This window comes from Theropithecus gelada, chromosome 10 (assembly GCF_003255815.1).
Source record: "Theropithecus gelada isolate Dixy chromosome 10, Tgel_1.0, whole genome shotgun sequence".
Lineage (NCBI taxonomy): Eukaryota > Metazoa > Chordata > Mammalia > Primates > Cercopithecidae > Theropithecus > Theropithecus gelada.
This window is the reverse complement of record NC_037678.1, coordinates 91,631,865-91,649,625: the sequence shown is the minus strand read 5'-3', so window position 1 is coordinate 91,649,625 and position 17,761 is coordinate 91,631,865. Positions and strand designations below refer to the sequence as shown.

Below are 17,761 nucleotides of genomic sequence, written 5' to 3'. Positions count from 1 at the left end.
GCTGTTGTACAATTTAAAATTTCCCCCAAAAAACAAAGTAGTTTAAAAAAAACCTAATCTATCATGATATAGTACAAAAATTTTGGGGGGGATAGAGGCATTTTTTGAATTTTAATACATTAAAAAACAGGTTTCCACTCTTTTTCTTTAGCCCAAGTTAAAATCTTTTTGCATTCTTCATTGTTGCTATTCTGGGCCTTTCTCCAGCCTTCAAGTTCTCTACTGTAACCCCTCGTTATCCCTACTATCCCCCTTCCTCATCCTCAGGTGAGCACATCCCCTATGTCATAAAGAAAATGAAGACTGGTCACCAGGCATTTTTATGTTTCCTTCTTACCATATGTAGAGCATTCTTCCATTCCCCTGAGTCAGAAGAGACGTGTTTCCCCGTTAACCCTGTCTCCTCTTCAAGTTCCTCTTCTTTCTCTCTCAATCCCTCTGAGAGCAAATTTCTCTTAAAACTATACTTAAGACACCTGGACATCACCAGCCTCGTGCTGATAGGACAGATTCACGGAGTCAGCTGGGCCCATGACCTGCTTCTCTGCTTCTCCATGTGTGGTTTCCATTTTCAGGGTCACCTCGGGTTCAAGGTGGCTCCTGGAGCTCCAGCCATCACAGCCACATTACAGGCAGAGGAAGGAGAACTGGGCATAGAGGGCTGCCTATTAAGGAGCCTTCCTGAAAGTCTCACGTTTCTGCTTACCTAGCCAGAACTCAGTGACATGGCCAGGGAGCAGCAGGGAGTCTGGAAAATGTAGTTTTTCGAAGAAAACACAGTGATATTTCCAAGAACCACAGTTCCCAGGGTTTTGTCACCAAGTGCAGAATGAATACTGGGAGGCAACTAGAGGTCTCTATTTTCGTTGACTCATGGAGGAAGAATGAGGTGGGGATACGAGAAGATCCTTATTAATCAGGATCCAGGCCAAAAAAAAAAAAAAAAAATGGCGGACTCCACAAGGTGTTACTGAATGAAGGCAGCTGTGTATGCAGGGTTACTGCTGTGTAGCAGCAGTGGGTGCCATCACTGATCCTGGGCCTAAAGGAGCAGGGGTGGAGGAAACAGTGAGAGCTGGGACCATGCAGGAGGCCTCCCCCAGGAGCTGTCACCACAGAACCTCCTGTCTGGGACGAAATTAGGTCTAAATTGAGGCTCCCTTTCATGACTGCTTTTTTACCAGCTCCTCCTCCTTTGTCCATTTCTCCCTAACCAAGTTTCCCAAGCTTCATGCCTATTTCTGTGGATGATGTTATCCACCACCAGGACTTCCTCTTACACATTTACTACAATGTACTATACTACAGTGATTCTTCTAAGCTCTAAATCTAATTTCTAAATGCCTATCGGCCCTAACTGGCATGCTCCAGGGGGATCTCAAATTTAGTATATGCCCAAACAAAGCTCTTGGTCACCTCATCCCACTCCTCCTCTATCTCCGTCAAAGCTTCGGCCAACTAACCACCTCTTGAGCTAGGAATTTTGAAGCCAGTCTCAGGCTCCTTCCCACTACCCACATTGGCCACCGTGTCCAATCACTTTGACCTTGTCTGCATCTCTCGAACGCCCCTGCAACCCGCCCCTCCTATAACACACTGCCTTAGTTCACCATTTTGTCTAGAGGGTTTGTCTCTCTGGCATGAGTCTCTCTCTTCTGCCCATCTTCCACACAGCTACTGGAAACCTCTTTTTAAATTAAATAAAATCTCAACGGTTTCTAGTTTTAAAATCCCTACCTTTGTTCTTGGTAGGGATTTTACCAAGGTAGCTGCAGAACAGACTCGTTAAGATCCCGGTCTCAGAAATTGGACTGCCTGAGCGTGACTCCCAGCTCTAGCACTTCTAGGTTTTTACCTTTGCAAGTTATTTGACCTCTCTGTGGCTCTAGAACCTAATGCTTCTTAGGGGTTCTGTGAAGATTAAATGAATCATTGTCTGTAAAATGCTTAAAATATTGCCTGCTACACGGTACATTTTCAATAAATGGTAAGTGTTTTGATTACCAAACTGTTCAGTCCAAATTCCCTAGCATGGCATAAACATCCTTCCGGCTGGGCCTAACCAAACTTCCCCAACCTTCTTTGTAACATCAGCCTCCTTGCTATTCAGGGAAGGTTCCCTGCCCTTTCATGACTTTATATGAAAATATCACCGGCATTTTCATTTCTTTCTCCAACCTCATACTTTTGCTGTGATGGTTCTCTCTATAATCTGATTTAGCAATGTCTAAATATTTAATTTCTTAAATTTATAACTATATAAGAGTATTGGTCTAAAATCATGAAGTTTATAATACATAATTCTAATAGACTGATTTTGAATTTGATCGCCTATGAATATTCAAAAAGTTCCTTCAAATAGAACAGTGGGTCACGGAGTACAGCTTGGGTTTGGGCATGCATTTGATGAAATGGCAGGAACAGCAGAACCACAGATAAACTCAGATCTAACGGTGTTGGCTTAATGTATATAAACAATATCTAACATCACCGTGAGCCCTCAGCTCCAAAATCAAAGGTCACCATATCATGAAAAAATAAAAAAAAGTTCCAAGTTAAGTGCTCAAGCCAATGAAACATTAAACAAGGGCACCTGCATTTTCACAGCAAATAATTCCAGTGGGGATTTCACGTTGCTGTGGATACAAAGGGAGGAACAGCTCAAAGATACTTGTAAAGCAGGGAGGGATTAGGGTATCCAGGGAAATAAGTAAAAGGTATTGTGTTTCATTCCATGCTTCAGGAGGACAGCTACAAAATTAGGTCTAAACATCCTTATCCTTCAAATAAAGAGGGTCACATTGCCAATTTATTGTGAACATGATAAAAGAAACATAAAACTTTTCATGGTGCTTACCCTTCTGGGCAGTAGATACATGTCAGCCCGCTAGGCGATTGCTAGTTATTTTCTAGCTGATTTTGTCTGTGTGCGTCTGCAGGGTGCAGGCATAGCAAAGGCAACCAAAGCAAGTGATTTAATTAACTGCTTTAATTAATGCTGTTATTTGAACAAATAGATAATGTAGAGAAAAAATTATTACCCCACATCGATCTAAATGTTTCAATTTAATTTACTAAAACCTCTGCTTTCTGAATGGTTCAAAACGTGACAAAAATATTTGCCAAATGAAAATAAATCCTAGCTTGTGATAGATATGTCACCTATCTACATATTCTACTAGTTAAAAAATAACTCAGATTTAATTCAGTCTTAACAACAACACATGCCATAAAATACTATAGATGGAGTTTAAAAGTTGGGAGCTCTGTGAACTTCCAATATTAGAGGCAAAACAAATCCTCACAAAATATTTATTGTAAGTACACAGCAGATTAAGAGAATCTACCAGTTTTTCCCTGAAATAATTTAACTTTCTTTAGCAATATTTTTTTCTGTGTAAATCATAAGAGACTTTTGGTCAAGGTCCTGAGCCATTAATTTAATTTTTTTACTTTTAAAAAACTTTTTATTTTGGAGGATTTTAAATATACACGAGGTGAAAGAAGCTTAGCAATTACTAACATTGTGCTGCTTTAAAAATACTCACCAACACTGTTTGTTGTGGTTGAAGTAAAGGCCACACATTGTATTATTTCATCATAAATTCTCTAACATGCAAGAACCTAACAATGAAATAAATTTAAGAAAACGGGAAAGATGCAGGAGATTGTTAAGTATTTAAAAGGATTTCAGGGGCACATTAACCAAATGCAATATTTGGACCTGGTTTGCATCCTTATCCAAACCAACTAACTGTAAAAGAACAATTTTAAGACCACTGGGAAAACTGAACACGGACTGGTATCAGATGATATTAAGGAGTTATGGGGTGTGTGTTTGAGTGTGTTAATAGTACTCAACCCATTTTTGTTGTTAGTAAAAATTAAATGGCAGCTGCATCCATGGCCACAAAGTTGTCGGTCATGACACACTCTGACCTCCAGGGGGAGACCGAAGAGAGAGATCCATAGATGAGGCATGGGATGGAGGATTCTGAGCACATCCAGAAGGGAGTGGGCAGTTCGTGGGGTAAGACAGAACTTAAAACCTCTCTCCCTGACCCTACTTCTCTCTTCTCTTGAGTGCCATCTTGCCCGGCTCCACCTTGGGTGGTGGGTCAGAGCTCCCTGGTCCTGGAGCTCCTGTAGGAATCAGGATGGGACGTGGAGAAATGGGGCAAGGAGCAAGTCTCGTAAGGTACCCTGAGTCTGGGTGTGACTCAACACTGGACCCGACACTAAGGTAGAAGTGTCTGCCTGGAGGGCCCTGGGTGCTCTCTGGAGTCCTCAGGGACCTGGCAGCGGAGAGGCGTAGTGGCCAGGATAAGGGGCTAGACAGGCGTTCAGGATCTCAGATAAAACACTTATGTATCACAAAAGAAACACGGAAATCCTTACTGAAAAAATGAAAATGCCAATTGAAAAGATAAGAATAAAATTTGGGAGTTCTGGCAAAACAGATTAAAATGAAATTGAGTTTTCCTTTATAATCTAGGGGAAATGATTAATGATGTTTTCATCTATGTCTATGAAGTAAAACCATTATACATTTACATTTTAAGCATATGTTTATATATACTGAGCACATACCAGATGTAAATACCAAGATGGCAGCTATCAAAGACAAGCCAGAAAGCCCTTGCACATGAGAGATGGCAAAATACAAGACACAAATCAATTTGTTCCTTAAGGATGGAATCATGGAGCGTTATGGGAATTCAAACTCGAGTGGGATCACTTCTGGTGGGGGAGGATGAAGAAGAGCTTTATGTTTTGGGCAAAGGCTGGCTATTAGCAAGGCTTTATTAACACCACATGGGCAGGTTTCTTCTTGGGCCTTCCTTCTTAATGGTGACAGTTTAAGCATGAGACTTCGCGAAATGCTTTCTGCTAGGTCCAGTTTAGCATGCTAATACTATGAATGTCGGTTCAACTATATAATGCTAATAATAACTTAAAAATTAGGCCCTGCAAGCCCCAAAGTAATGATGTGACTTAGAAGTTATATGACTTGCTAGGAATTAGAAAATGTGGTTTGGAAAACAAACCCATAAATACAAGTTAGTTACAATGAGCAATTACGGGGGAAATAGGTTTCCTTATAGATGAGACTGCCAATTTTGAGCAAATGTCTACATAAATGGCTCCTAAACCCACCTGCATGTCGGAATTACCTGGGGATTCTATTAAAAATATTGTACATATTCCTGAAACCCACCTCAGGCCAGGAACAGGGTCCCAGGAAACTATATTTGTACAACCTTCCCCATCCCTATCCAAGTGGCTGTGATGTGCAGAATTGTAGAGCCTGGAACTTTGGCAATCTGTTGCTTATAGAAACAGTTACTTAATATTAACCCTAAAATCTCAAGGTGATTCACAACATTTTCCTCCACCACAAGGTCTTAAAATAAAACGGAGAATTCAAACCTTTTTTTTCAGGCCCCCATGTCTTACTATACTGGTAGTGTTGGATTATCTGTTTGAAAGGCATTATCTTCAGAGAAGTACACTTAGCGAGAAACCTGGTCTCCACAAGCCATCTGCTCCATAGATGGCTTTGCCTGCTCTGGGTCTCACACAGAGGCTCACGGTCCTCCCACTCCCCAGCAACGAGGACCACCTGTCACCTCTACTGGAGGGCCCTCATGCCTGTGTTTCCAGGCAGGGCTCTTTCTGGGCTTCCCTTCCAAATTTCTACCCAACATCAAATGCTATAAGTCGGGGGCAGTTTGACATGTTCTTATTCCTTCATTCCTCTTGTACGCCATTTTATGTGCGCCAAGATAAAAGAATTCAAATGCATGGGTGTTACGGCCCTAATCCTCCCTCCACAGGGAGGAAAGAAAGTGACAGGCGGATGCAGAGCTGACGAAGTGGGAGAGGGTGCGCAGCTGAAGGTGTACGATGCCTTTTGCTTTTTTGGGAGTGAGGCTGCCCATGAAAAAAGTGGGGATGGGAGGATGGGGCAGGAAGGGCAAAGACCACATTGGCCTATTGGCCTAGTGGCATTGACTGAGTGAGTCCCTGAAGGTCTCGTGAAGACACACATTGCTGGGCCCGATTCCCAGAGTTTCTGATGCAGGAGGTCTGGGTGGGGCCTGAAAATCTGCATTTCCAACAGTTCCCAAGTTTTGTCCATGCTGGCGGGCCAGGGATGGCACTTTGAGAGGCTCTGTTCAAGGAGGAGAAAACTGAGAGGCTCCTGAGCGTTTGGGAGTCTCAAGAAAGGAGGGTAGAGTTGAATGTAAGTTTCTATGAAGGAAGTGTATGATCCCATTAAATATCTGAGAGACATGTGTCTCTTAGGAGGATGTTCTGCAGACTCCAGGGAATGTCTCACCAGGAGTCAGATGCAGCTGCGGGTTGGAAACACCTCCGGCTCAGTCCTCAGGGAAGAGGGCGTCCTCCACATAGAGGACACTCCAGCTCCCCAGTCACTTCCCGCCTTTGAAAGTCAATGCAGGCTTCCATGGGGGTCTAGACATGCAAATTTACTTACTGGGGAGGTGTCTGTCTAACAAGTGTCAGCACTAGGCCTTTGGACAGATGCTTGACATTTGCTACCTGACTGAATGCTCAGGCTGGTGTGTGAGGAGGGAATTCTGGATGCCTTCCCTGCAGCACAGGTGAGGAGACTGAAGTTCTGGGTATTGGAATCATTCTCCTGGGCCCTCTCCACTCCTCGCTTCTGACTTCCTTGACCTGCCACCTCCCCTGCAGGGCTGGGAAAGCAGAGCCTGGCCCTACCCCCAGGTTTCGGATTCAGTCCCTGGAGAGTGGGGCCTGAGTATCCCCACCTCCGACAGCTTCCCAGGTAATGCTGATGGTGCTGGGCCACAGACCATGTTTTGAAAACTACTGATTCTAACCTTAACTCCATCCCAGAGTAGAAATAAAGTATTTGCCAAGACAAGGTCCTTAAATGCCATCTCTTTTCCAGCAAAACTTTCTGGTAGTATACCTGCATCCTCTTTAGAACTGCAAGAAACCCACAAAATCCTCTCCACACGGCCTTCTTAGCTAATCTGGCTTCTTCTCCATCATCGTCTACGCCCAAGTTTCAGTGAAAGGCAACTTCAAGAATATTAACAAGGAAGAACCGAACAAACTAAGCAAACTCAGGGACCGTAAGGGCACTCCAGAGACAGTGTTGAGGCCCACTCACCTCACCCTGGCCCACCTGCTCACCTGAAAAAGGGTCTCCTCTCTGCCTGTCTCTGCCCAAGGCCATTCTCTGACCTCAGTTGTCCACAGTGGGGACCCACCGACAAGGGTGTCTTTTGGCTTTGTGGCTGTCCTCACTTCCCTGTCACATGGCCCTGCTCTCAGGCAGTTCCCTAGGATCACTCCCAAATCAGCTACTTGTATCCAAATGCTTTGTTTTCAGCTTGGTTTGAAAGAACGCAAACCAAGACAGGTACCAATGTCATTATTTGAAAATCATCCAATAACAAATGATGAAGACTGAGGAGGCAGGTGTACGACTCAGATCCAGGTACATGGTTTGTGCTGTGTGTGATCATGAAAAATGCATTTCCTACTTACCCTTGATGCCAAAGAATCACGAAGCACCCACAAAAAAAGGACAATAAGCTGACCTTCCCCCATCGAAAAGGCCTAAGGTTGCTCAAAGGGGATTGCTTTGCTTTTGTTCTGGGAGTCTCTAATGTGGGTATGAGGAGATAAGTTACCTTGAAACAAGCAGGGGTGGATAATTTCAGTAAATGGCGGTGCTTTTATTTAACATTAATTACATTTAAATATTGGAGTCAAATAGGAAACCCGATTGTGATTAGTGACACCAGGGTGCGTTCTGGATCATTATTCTCCGATGGCAGAATGTCAAGTCTTGCTGCCTGGGGAGAATGAGACTCTTGAGCCTGACACATAAAGCTCCTTCCACCAACCCCTTTGCTCTGGCCACCAGACCAGCCTCTGCACCAGACCTGATGTCCTGTATGCCCCGTGGATGTCCGTCTCCCGTACGCTCCCCCTGTGGATGTCCGTGCTGCCTGCTGCCTGGGCACATTGGAGGGCGGCCCTGCACATGCCCTGGGCCTCACTCCCATGCCGTTTTAGCACAGGGCAATGAACAGGGCAATTGCGAGGAGCACACGTGCAGAGACCGAGAGGACAGGCAGTCACAGTCACAAACCTGTCCATTGCGGTTGAGCTCTGAGATCAGCAAGGAAGCACTGACTATTTAATTAGTCACCTAATTAGTGACAGGCCACACTGAAGGTTTCAGATGTCCTCAGACAAATGTAAAGATAAAAAGCCTAATTAAGCCGCCAGCGCTAGGCTGGCTGCTGCCAGAGCCCACAGCTGTGCCGGATATTGTGCGGAACTGCACGACCCGATAACAGGAGTTGTGGTCATTGCCACAATTGCAGCTTTAAAAACATGCCCTGCTTGGTCCAAGCTATTCTTAATCACCTCAACACATTCAACCAGATGAGGGGATCAATGTCTAGGCTGAAAGTCTGAGATTGCATCTTTTGCTGGGATGATTTGGTTGGTTTTCAAGAAAACTCTTCTCAGTGGTGGAAATGGAAGACAAGGGGAACCCGGGCTTTCCAGTGCCCACCAACCAGTGCTTCCTGCGAATCAGTGTTCTAGTCACACGGAGGGTCGCGGGGACACCGGCTGGGCTGCTTTCAGTCATTCTCATCCATGACTCTTGTAAGCATTTTTCTAGTGCCATTACAGGCTCTTCAAAAGATTCTTTACGTCAGGATTAAATTAGGAAAGAGTTAAAAATAATGGATTAAAAAGGAACTTCCCCGTAATTAGGAGTAAATACTACAAAACACTGAAGCATAGAGACTCATGTGCTGAAACAGAAGAGGAGAGCAACTGCCTCGGCTCCATGAACGCAGGCCCAGGAGACAGTCAAGGTGCTGTTCTGCATCATTCTGGAAAAAAAGCCTGTTTGGGACACTGTCTGGGGCAGGGCCTGAGGTCCTGCATTTCTGACAAACTCACAGGTGATGTCAATGCTGCTGGTCCACGTGTCACACCAGGAGTGAAAGGATGCAGAGAAGTGCATACACCTGGTTCCGGCTCCTCCTCCTCCTCTTTTTTTTTTTTCCTTCTATTTTGCTATAGCATTTATATGCTTTAAAAAAAAGATTCTGGAGTATCTTTGTGGAAACCTGAAATAGTCAAAGCACTGCATTTGAGAAGTTCAGTGATGCTAGACTCAGTGGGAGTTCACTTTATAGTGAGTTCACTTTACAGATCTCACCCTCATGGGGTTTGTGGAGTTTCTACCGTGGTGGTGCCTTCGGGCTGGCAGGACCTGGGAGCCCCTGCTGGGACTCTCCTTCGGCACAGATGAGGACAGTACCTCCCTCAGGGCCACAGCACTGCTTGGCAGCAGAGGTGGGCTAACGGCTGCAGCCAAGTTCTTTCTGCTTTCTCCAGTGCTTGGAGGTTTTACAGAGTCTTCATAATGGAAGTGCTGAGGAGGAGAATGCACACGTGACATCTGCAGTGTCTGAGCCAGGAACTTTCAGTCCCAAAGAACAGGGCGGCCAAATGAACAAACCCACCAATCACAAGAACAGTCGTTGAAAAATAATCCCAAGTCTATCACTTAAATGTCTTGGGCATTATGAAGAACACACATAATCTCACAGTGAAGGTCTTAAGATCTGTCTTTTCCCCTCCAATTCACGGCCCTCTACCCCATAGTACAAGCCGGCATTTTCTTCCTCTATGCCCTGCAATGCAAGAGAACCACCCCATTGCCCTCGCCTTGCCCTGCCCAGCTCCTGATCCTTGCCACAAACGTGCACGCTCCTGCACCGGCCGGGCAGGTGACACGAAAGAAGGCTGGGTCCTTTCCTCCTGAGCTCCCTTCAGAGGCCAAGTGCACAAGACAAGGGGGAAGGGAACCAATGAGCTGAGCCCACCCCACCCTGAATGACTCTACGCCCCTGCCCATCTCCACCCCTGGAGGCCTCCCGCAGGGCTGAGGGAGACTGTAGAAGCCTCTGAGGGCCGTTGGCTCCTAGGCTCTGCTGGGGATCACTAGGGCCAACAACAGGAAGGCACGGAGGACAGGAGGGGAAGTAAAAGACTGGGATGCTGGAGTGTGTCCCCAGGAAAACGCCTGCCACGCATGTCTCCCGGTGCTGGAGGGCCCAAGAGGCTCCCCCTAGGAAGGACAAGACGCAGGACTCAGGCCTGACAACCACAGACAAGGAGATGTGTCTGTGCAGATTAACTGCACACAGCCAGCAGATAAAATAGCATACTTTAAAAACAAGTCAGAACACCAGCGCAGTATTCCCTTATCACATGGAGCTTACATCCTAGGGTATATTGGGTAGTGAGTTTGTGTAAAGCACTTCAGCTCTCCCTGTAGCACCTCAGCACTTGGGGAAGAAAGGATAGAAATTTACACAAACTGCTTCTGGTGTCCTTTGAAGAGAAGACCAAATGTATTTTATAATTTCTTGCATGGAAATAATACAAGAAGAAAGTTGTGTTTGTTTTGTCATCAGATGACAGAATTACCAGATTTTCTGGAGAAAGAGGTTACTGTCCTGAGCCTCAAGTGGATTTTCTAGGAACGATGGTGCCCCTACTGAGTCTGACAATGCAGCTCAAGACTACAAGGAGGCAGCCGGGTGCAGTGGCCCCTGCCTGTAATCCTAGCACTTTGGGAGGCTGAGGCGGGTGGGTCACTTGAGGCCAGGAGCTTGAGACCAGCCTGGCCAACATGGTGAAACCCAATCTCTACTGAAAATACAAAAATTAGCCGGGCATGGTGGCTTGCACCTGTAATCCCAGCTACTTGGGAGGCTGAGGCAAGAGAATCGCTTGAACCTGGCGGGAGGCAGAGATTGTAGTGAGCCGAGATTGCTCCACTACACTCCAGCCTGGGCAACAGAGTGAGACTCTCTCCAAACAAAAACAAAAACAAACAAAAAAAGACTACAAGGAGGCTGATTTTCCTAAATTTTGCTTCCAAAATGTAGATTCAATCCTCATTGGTGGTCAGTGTTGGGTGAAAGCTGTATTTCTTCATTTCAGCTCAAATCATGTATAAAATTAAATTCAAATGGCAGTTAAACTGGGAAAGTAAAATAAGCAGTAGGTTACCATGGTGATTGCTAACTTAAGATAATTAGAGAAAAATAATAAGAAAACTATTTCCTCTCTTAAGGATTAGAGATCCGTAAACTGATACCAGTCTATTTTTAGTGTACATAATCTGTGTAATAATGATAGAGAATTATGAGTATTTTAGAATGCTTTAAAAAGCTCTATTTGATTGGGAAATTTAATCAACCCAATACTTACATCAAAATTTATACTTGTCTTTATTAAATCTAAGTTGACTCCACAAAAAGAAAATTACTTGTATATGTCTCAATGTAATCATTTAAACAAAACATTATGACTAAGTAGATAGCTAAATTAAGATTTAAGACCTGTTTATGATAACTTCTTAACTGCTATAATTTCACAGCTCCACCTTGATAATTCATCATTCAAAAATGGTTGCATAAAACTTGCTGTTCGAAAGTTTTCAAGGCAGAGACCCATCAGAATAAGTAAAGCACTCAGACTACAACGTGGCATGCCCTGGGAATGGAATATTCCTAGGTGCTTCTCATCATTTCATGCTTGCAGTGAAATATTGCTGCAGACTGACCACATTATTTAAAGCACATGAACTCTATTACTAACTTCAATAATGACACATAATTTATTTCTAGTTACCTAAGGGTATGTTCTGGAGAACTGAACAAACTGGCTAGAAAGGGAAAAAAATCAATTCTTTTTTTATCTGGTTAATGTGATGTTAAATGAGCAAAATAACCACTTGGGATTAGCTCGTCTCCATGTTAACCAGGCACATACACCTTTTGAGGGTCACTTTCTCCGTTCATTTTCTTACCCAGCCCCTCACAAGGCCCCGCCTGTCTTGAGCTAGGAACTCTGCTGGCTTCCAGAAGAGTGACGGTGGGCTGCATTTTCCTATCTCCTGCTTACCTCTCAGCACCTGTAGTTTTGAATGGTAGCTAAAGTTTTTCACGTGATCCTGAACAAAAGATTTGGATAAACTGGACTCTTAATCCAGGGTTCTGTGGTTCCCAAAGTCAGGGTTTTAAAACATCTATGAGACTTTTAAAAAAAATAAATGAAGGTAGCGAGTTTGACAGAAGCTAGGCAATACACTGACGGCTCCATGTTAGGTGCTGATGATGCCAGGCCATGATCCCAAGTTCTCAGACCCTAACCCAGGGTGTTCTCTATTAAAGAGGTACTCAATTCAATGAGCAGATGGAGAGAGAAACTGGGGATGCTGCAAATCCCTGAGCCTCACGCATCAGAAAAATGGGCTCTGAAAGGAAACCTTGTTTAGTGCTTTGAGGGGGATGAGAAAACAGCATCAGAAGAGATGCACAGGCCTCTGTATTCCCTGAAGGGTTTTACCTGTTCCATGGGATCCAAAATTCAAGGGCTGAAGAAAGGTCCTGGCCCACATGCCATTTCTGAAACTATAATGTATGAAGTCAAAACTCATTCCCAAACCTGCCTGATTATGTGGAGTGCCTATTAACATTCAGATTCCTAGACCCTTCCCCAGGAGTCCAGGTTCTGCAAGTTGGGTGCAGGATCTTAGAACCTACATCTTTAACAAATGCTGCAGGTGGTTCTTATGATCTGGCCAGAAAGGAAAACATTCCTTTAGAAAAGGGGTCAGTAGGTTGTTTCTGGGAAGGGTGAGACAGTACATATTTCAGGCACTGAAGGCCATATGGTCTCCGTTGCAACTACTCAGCAGAGGAGTCTGCCATCTAATCTGCTATTGTAGCACAAAAATGGCCAGAGACAACACATAAATGAGTGTGGCTGTGTTCCAATAAAGTTTTATTTACAAAAGCACTTGGCAAGCCAGACCTGGCCTCAGGGCTATAGTTTGCTGACCCCTGATGTAGAATATTCTTTCACTGATTCATTCATCCACATAGGCAGGGTGTGTGGAGTACCGAACAATCTCAGGTCTGTTCTCTGAGGGTGTTCTCTTCAGATGTAGGAAGATAATTTTTATTATTTAAAAACCAATCAATCAATAGAGTAAAACAACTCACCAAAATACCAATGTCTCTAGGAAGGAAATTCCAACGTTGGATGCACCGACCACAATGATCTTGGCATTGACAGTTATTTTAGGTTCCAATGTTAGTTTTCTGTTTGTATGGTTTAAAGCATAACTCATCTGGAAAAAAATACAAAGACAAAGAAGGAATCAAAGAAAATGTAGCAGTGTTCATACCCCCAAATTACCAATTATGTAGAGTTATTTAACCAGGACATTACCACCAAAACAAACCTAGTAGTGCCCATGTACAGCTACAGTGAAATGCACGGAAAGATATTTTTAAGAAATTAATGTATGAATATGTGAATATGCCTGACATCTCAGCTAGGTCACATCAGAATGCCTGGTTTTCAAGATTTTGTCTTAATGCTGACAGATGTCTCATACAGAGAGACCCTCAATGATTAGAGACCACCAGTAAATGATACTACAAGGAGACGGGCAAGCTACTCCCTGAGAATCTCTAGTTCCATGAGAGGTCCTAAGTGTTTTCTTCTGTCCACAGTTTCCCTGAAACCTTGAGTAACAAATTATAATAGTTGGGTAGTTGAAGATAAGTTTTAGCTCATGTTCAATTCTGTGTCCCTCACGTTACTTAACGCGGTATCTTCTGCACAGTAGATGCTCAATAATATTTGTAAAATGGCAAACATTTATTAAATGGCAAAAATGTGTTAAATAATTAGGGTTGCTCAACCTTTCAGATACTTCAGAGTCAGGGAGGCCTCTTAGAATCACAGAAAGTAACTGGTGATCATGTTAATGTCCATGTTTACAAAAATGGCCTGAATTAGTCATTGATTTGATTTACTTCCCTGCAGAAGCTGCAAGGGGTACATTAACTGTGCAAAGTAAAGTTTTACAAAGAAGTGATAGAGCATTCTTGGAAGAACATTGGGATCTGTGCCAAAAGATCTTGGTTCTATTTTTAACCCATTGATTCAACACACTTTTTTGTTTGGTGCTTACTATGGTGTCTGGACAGTAACAAGAATTACAGCTGACTTCTCATTGGAAACAATGGTGACCAGAAGTCAATGGAAAGATATTCTTATCACCTCATCCCATGCTGTTAACTACATCAGCATTAACTTCATCCTCTGGGTCAGAAATCTCCACATTCTGATAGGTCAAACCTGCTTTGGATTTTCTTAAAATCCTGGGATACCAGGAGTTGGAAGTCTGACAGAATAATGGTAAAGTCTTATTTGGGTTCCCACCCACTTTCCAGTACTGTAGGGGCATGGGTGTGGCCATATGCTTTGCCATTTAAAGGTAACATCTCAGATCTAGAGCATAAATCCCATTTCTCTGTCTCTACATAGCCTAGCAACATGGAGGAAGGAAAATGGCTTGAGCCAAACAATATATTGATAGAAATTTAAAACAAAAGTGGGAGATTTCAGACTCCATAATTAACATTGCTTGTACCTCTCAACATCATTTCCACCCTACAACTCCCACCTTTAAGTTGGCACAACAGAGATTTTGGAAGAGATTGGGCTCACTCCCATTTTCAAGAGGGACTCGGATCCACATAAACCAAGTCACATACTCCCACTCTCTTTCCTCAGTAATTGGGTCAGGACACACATGTGACCTAAGTTGACCTAATCAGAGTGAAGCCCAGGACTTCTGCATGATAGTTGAAGAAGAGAAGCCGTCTTGTTTTCTGGATGGCACGTGGTGTAAATGTGAAGCCTGAAATGGCTATGGTCATCATGCCAAGAGGGAAACCATCCTGTGTTGAAGCCCCAAGAGAATCACAGAGAAACAGAACAGGCATTCTTTTCAAACCCTACCTGAAACCCATACTACCTTTGGACTCTTCAGTTATATAAGCAGTACATATCAGTGAGATATTGCCACAATAGTGCTGTGAAACAAACCACTTCAAAATGCATTGGCTTAAAACAACTGTCACTTATTCTGGCTCTTGCAATTCTGGGTCAGCTGGAAGTTGGCTGATCTAGGTTGGACTCAGCTGGTCTGGCTCCAACCTGCAGATTCCAAACCTGCCTCACATTTCTCTGATGCAAGGGAGCCAGAGCTTGTTCTTCTCATGGCAATGGCAGAAATACAAGAAAGGTAAGTGAAAATAGGAATACTTTTAAAATCTGGCCAAAGCAAGTCATGTAGCTGAACCTAACATCCATGAGTTAGGAAATACGCTCACCTTTAGAGGGAGGAACCTCAAAATCACACAGCAAAGGACACAGCCCAGGGAGGGATGAAGGCTGGGAAGAACGACACAGCCCACTGCACTTCTTTGATTGTTTAGGCCAGTTTGTTTTTTATATGCTACTGAAAACTTCCTAGATTGATATACTTTCTAAATGAAAATAATGAATATACCATTTGGGTGAAAAAGTGCATGTTCTTCAAATAAATGTCAGTTCTGATTTGCTCTATGAGAATTTCCCAGGACAGATCCATGAGGAATTGTGCGAGAAATCTAGTTCCTACTGGTTCACCTGGGTGCCAGTGTATACTGTACTGTGCTTAATTTCCAAGACAGGCAGGTTGACAGCAAATACACTTTAGCCAGCCTTACGTTGGGTGGTCTAGAGCAAGGAAGGTGGGAAGCATATGTGTTGTAATGATGGCATCTAATCGCAGGTCTAGTTAACAGATTTAAAATGCAAGCATCTTGACAGAGGTCAGAAGCCAAGATTCTTTTCAAAAGGAGATACGTTCAGACATTCCCCTCTGTGTTGGAAGTGTAAGCTAACATTGAAACATGGGCAGTAATGAAATTCTCCGGTGAAGAATTATACCTCATTTATGAAACAGCTCCTGTATCAGTGATACAAAGGCAGGCTGGGGAACAGAACAGAATGGCTTTTGTTTCCTACACAATAGCTGTAACACCAACAGCTGCCGGGCCTCACACATCACCTTTCTAACTGCTAAGTACACAAAGTGGCCTCTGGTGTCAAGAGCCAGCAACCAGTACCAATGATGGTGGGTGTCTCAGGAGAGCGGCCAGGCATCACAATGATTCATAGTCAACCCAATTTTGTGCCCAGGTTTTAATTAAAAACATATCCATCGCCAGGTATGATGAAGTCTTCTGACCTGAAAAAATCGTGTTTTTCTTTTATTAGTACAGATAGTTTTTAAATGTCTTGAAAAAAAAAAAATTCTTCCCGGCCTGGAAACCCCCTTCAGTGACAACTGTAAATGAAGACGGCTTCTGCTGCTTTATGAAGGGTTTATTTTGCACAGAAGCAGGAAGCACAGGTTACTTTTTGATGAAAGCAGAATATTTCCTTCCTTTATGTTCCCTCAAACTATGAGTGTTCATGGGAAAGAAAAATAGACATGCAAGATCCTATGAGTCAAGCCAGCTTTTCCTTTTCTCCCTCTGAACATCTGCCAAAAACTGTCCCATGCATTGGAGATTCTATTTTGGGTCTGATTTCCTTCATAGAAAAGTAAAAATAAAAGCCCTAGCTCTTGGCTCACATTTTATAGACAGAAATTAAATGATCCTCATAATGGAAAATTATTTCAAAGATTAAACAGGGCGAATTGTAACCTATTTACCTACCTACCATACCAGGAATAACATGGATGGGCAATCCAATTCTTACCTCCATATCCTTTCCAGACATTTCTATTTTTCTAATGGCATTAGGTTAGCATTTTAGACAAATAGATGATTTTTTTTTGAAGTGGAGTTTCACTGTTGCTGCCCAGGCTGGAGTGCAATGGCACCATCTCGGCTCACTGCAACCTCCGCCTCCCAGGTTCAAGCGATTCTCGACAAAGGGATGATTTTAAGTGTAGAGATCAACAAGTAACCCAGCAAGATAAAACAAACCATATATCATGGTGTATAAGCTAACCTTTTAAGCTAAAAAAGAAATTCCTTAAAGTTGATGTCAACTCTCATAATGACTTTAAAATACAAACCATAGATTCCATTGCTTAGGTAGGAAAGGAAGGAATGATAATATTTGATACCCCTGTTAGGAAATTCTAAAGTTGAGCTTGGGGGTTGGGGGGGCGGGGAGGAATGTGGAAGATTCGGAGGTCAGATGGGAGGGGAGACAGGCTGAGATGGGAAAACAGGGAATAGAAATGAGCAAATATTTATGTTTTAACTCTTTATCTATAATTCCCTATGAGCTTCTGAAACAGAAGACTGTACATGTGAGTAGCTGAGTCACTACTGAAGGAGCTTGTGGTTGCTTTTATCCATTTATTTGGTTGCCTGCCACCCTGCAACTAGACTATTAACTCCTAGAGGCCAGGAACTATGTCTCTGTGTTTTGAGCATTTGCCTTCTTTTAGCTGAACAATTTCTGCCATGCATTTTGGGGCATGTGGTAAGTGGTAGAATAGGCACATCAACTTTGTGTTTCGTGGACCCTTTGGAAAGGGTGTTGACATAATTTCTGTATTCCAAATTATTTTAGTTGCTTCATTCCCATTTGCTTAAATGGCCAAATGAATAATCTGGATGTAATAACCACTGAGGATTAAATTTGATCTTTTTAGTTAAAATGATGTTGATGTGCACACCCAGTTAAGTTTATGTCATGATTCACATACATTTGTCAAGAGAACTTAAATAAATAGTTTTGAGTTTTAGTTAACACTTGTTAACTGTTCTGTGTCTATAGAAAA

The 17,761-nt window shown here is 43.2% G+C and overlaps 1 protein-coding gene across 2 annotated transcripts in view; it reads right to left on the bottom strand.

Annotated features, from left to right (window-relative positions):
* Positions 1-17,761, bottom strand: part of CFAP61 (cilia and flagella associated protein 61) — a 296,810-nt gene that overhangs the window by 117,418 nt on the left and 161,631 nt on the right. For both annotated transcript variants that reach the window (XM_025399395.1, XM_025399396.1), the window contains exon 18: positions 13,116-13,243. In XM_025399395.1, the coding sequence (XP_025255180.1) occupies positions 13,116-13,243 (128 nt within the window). The remainder of the gene's footprint in view (positions 1-13,115; positions 13,244-17,761) is intronic.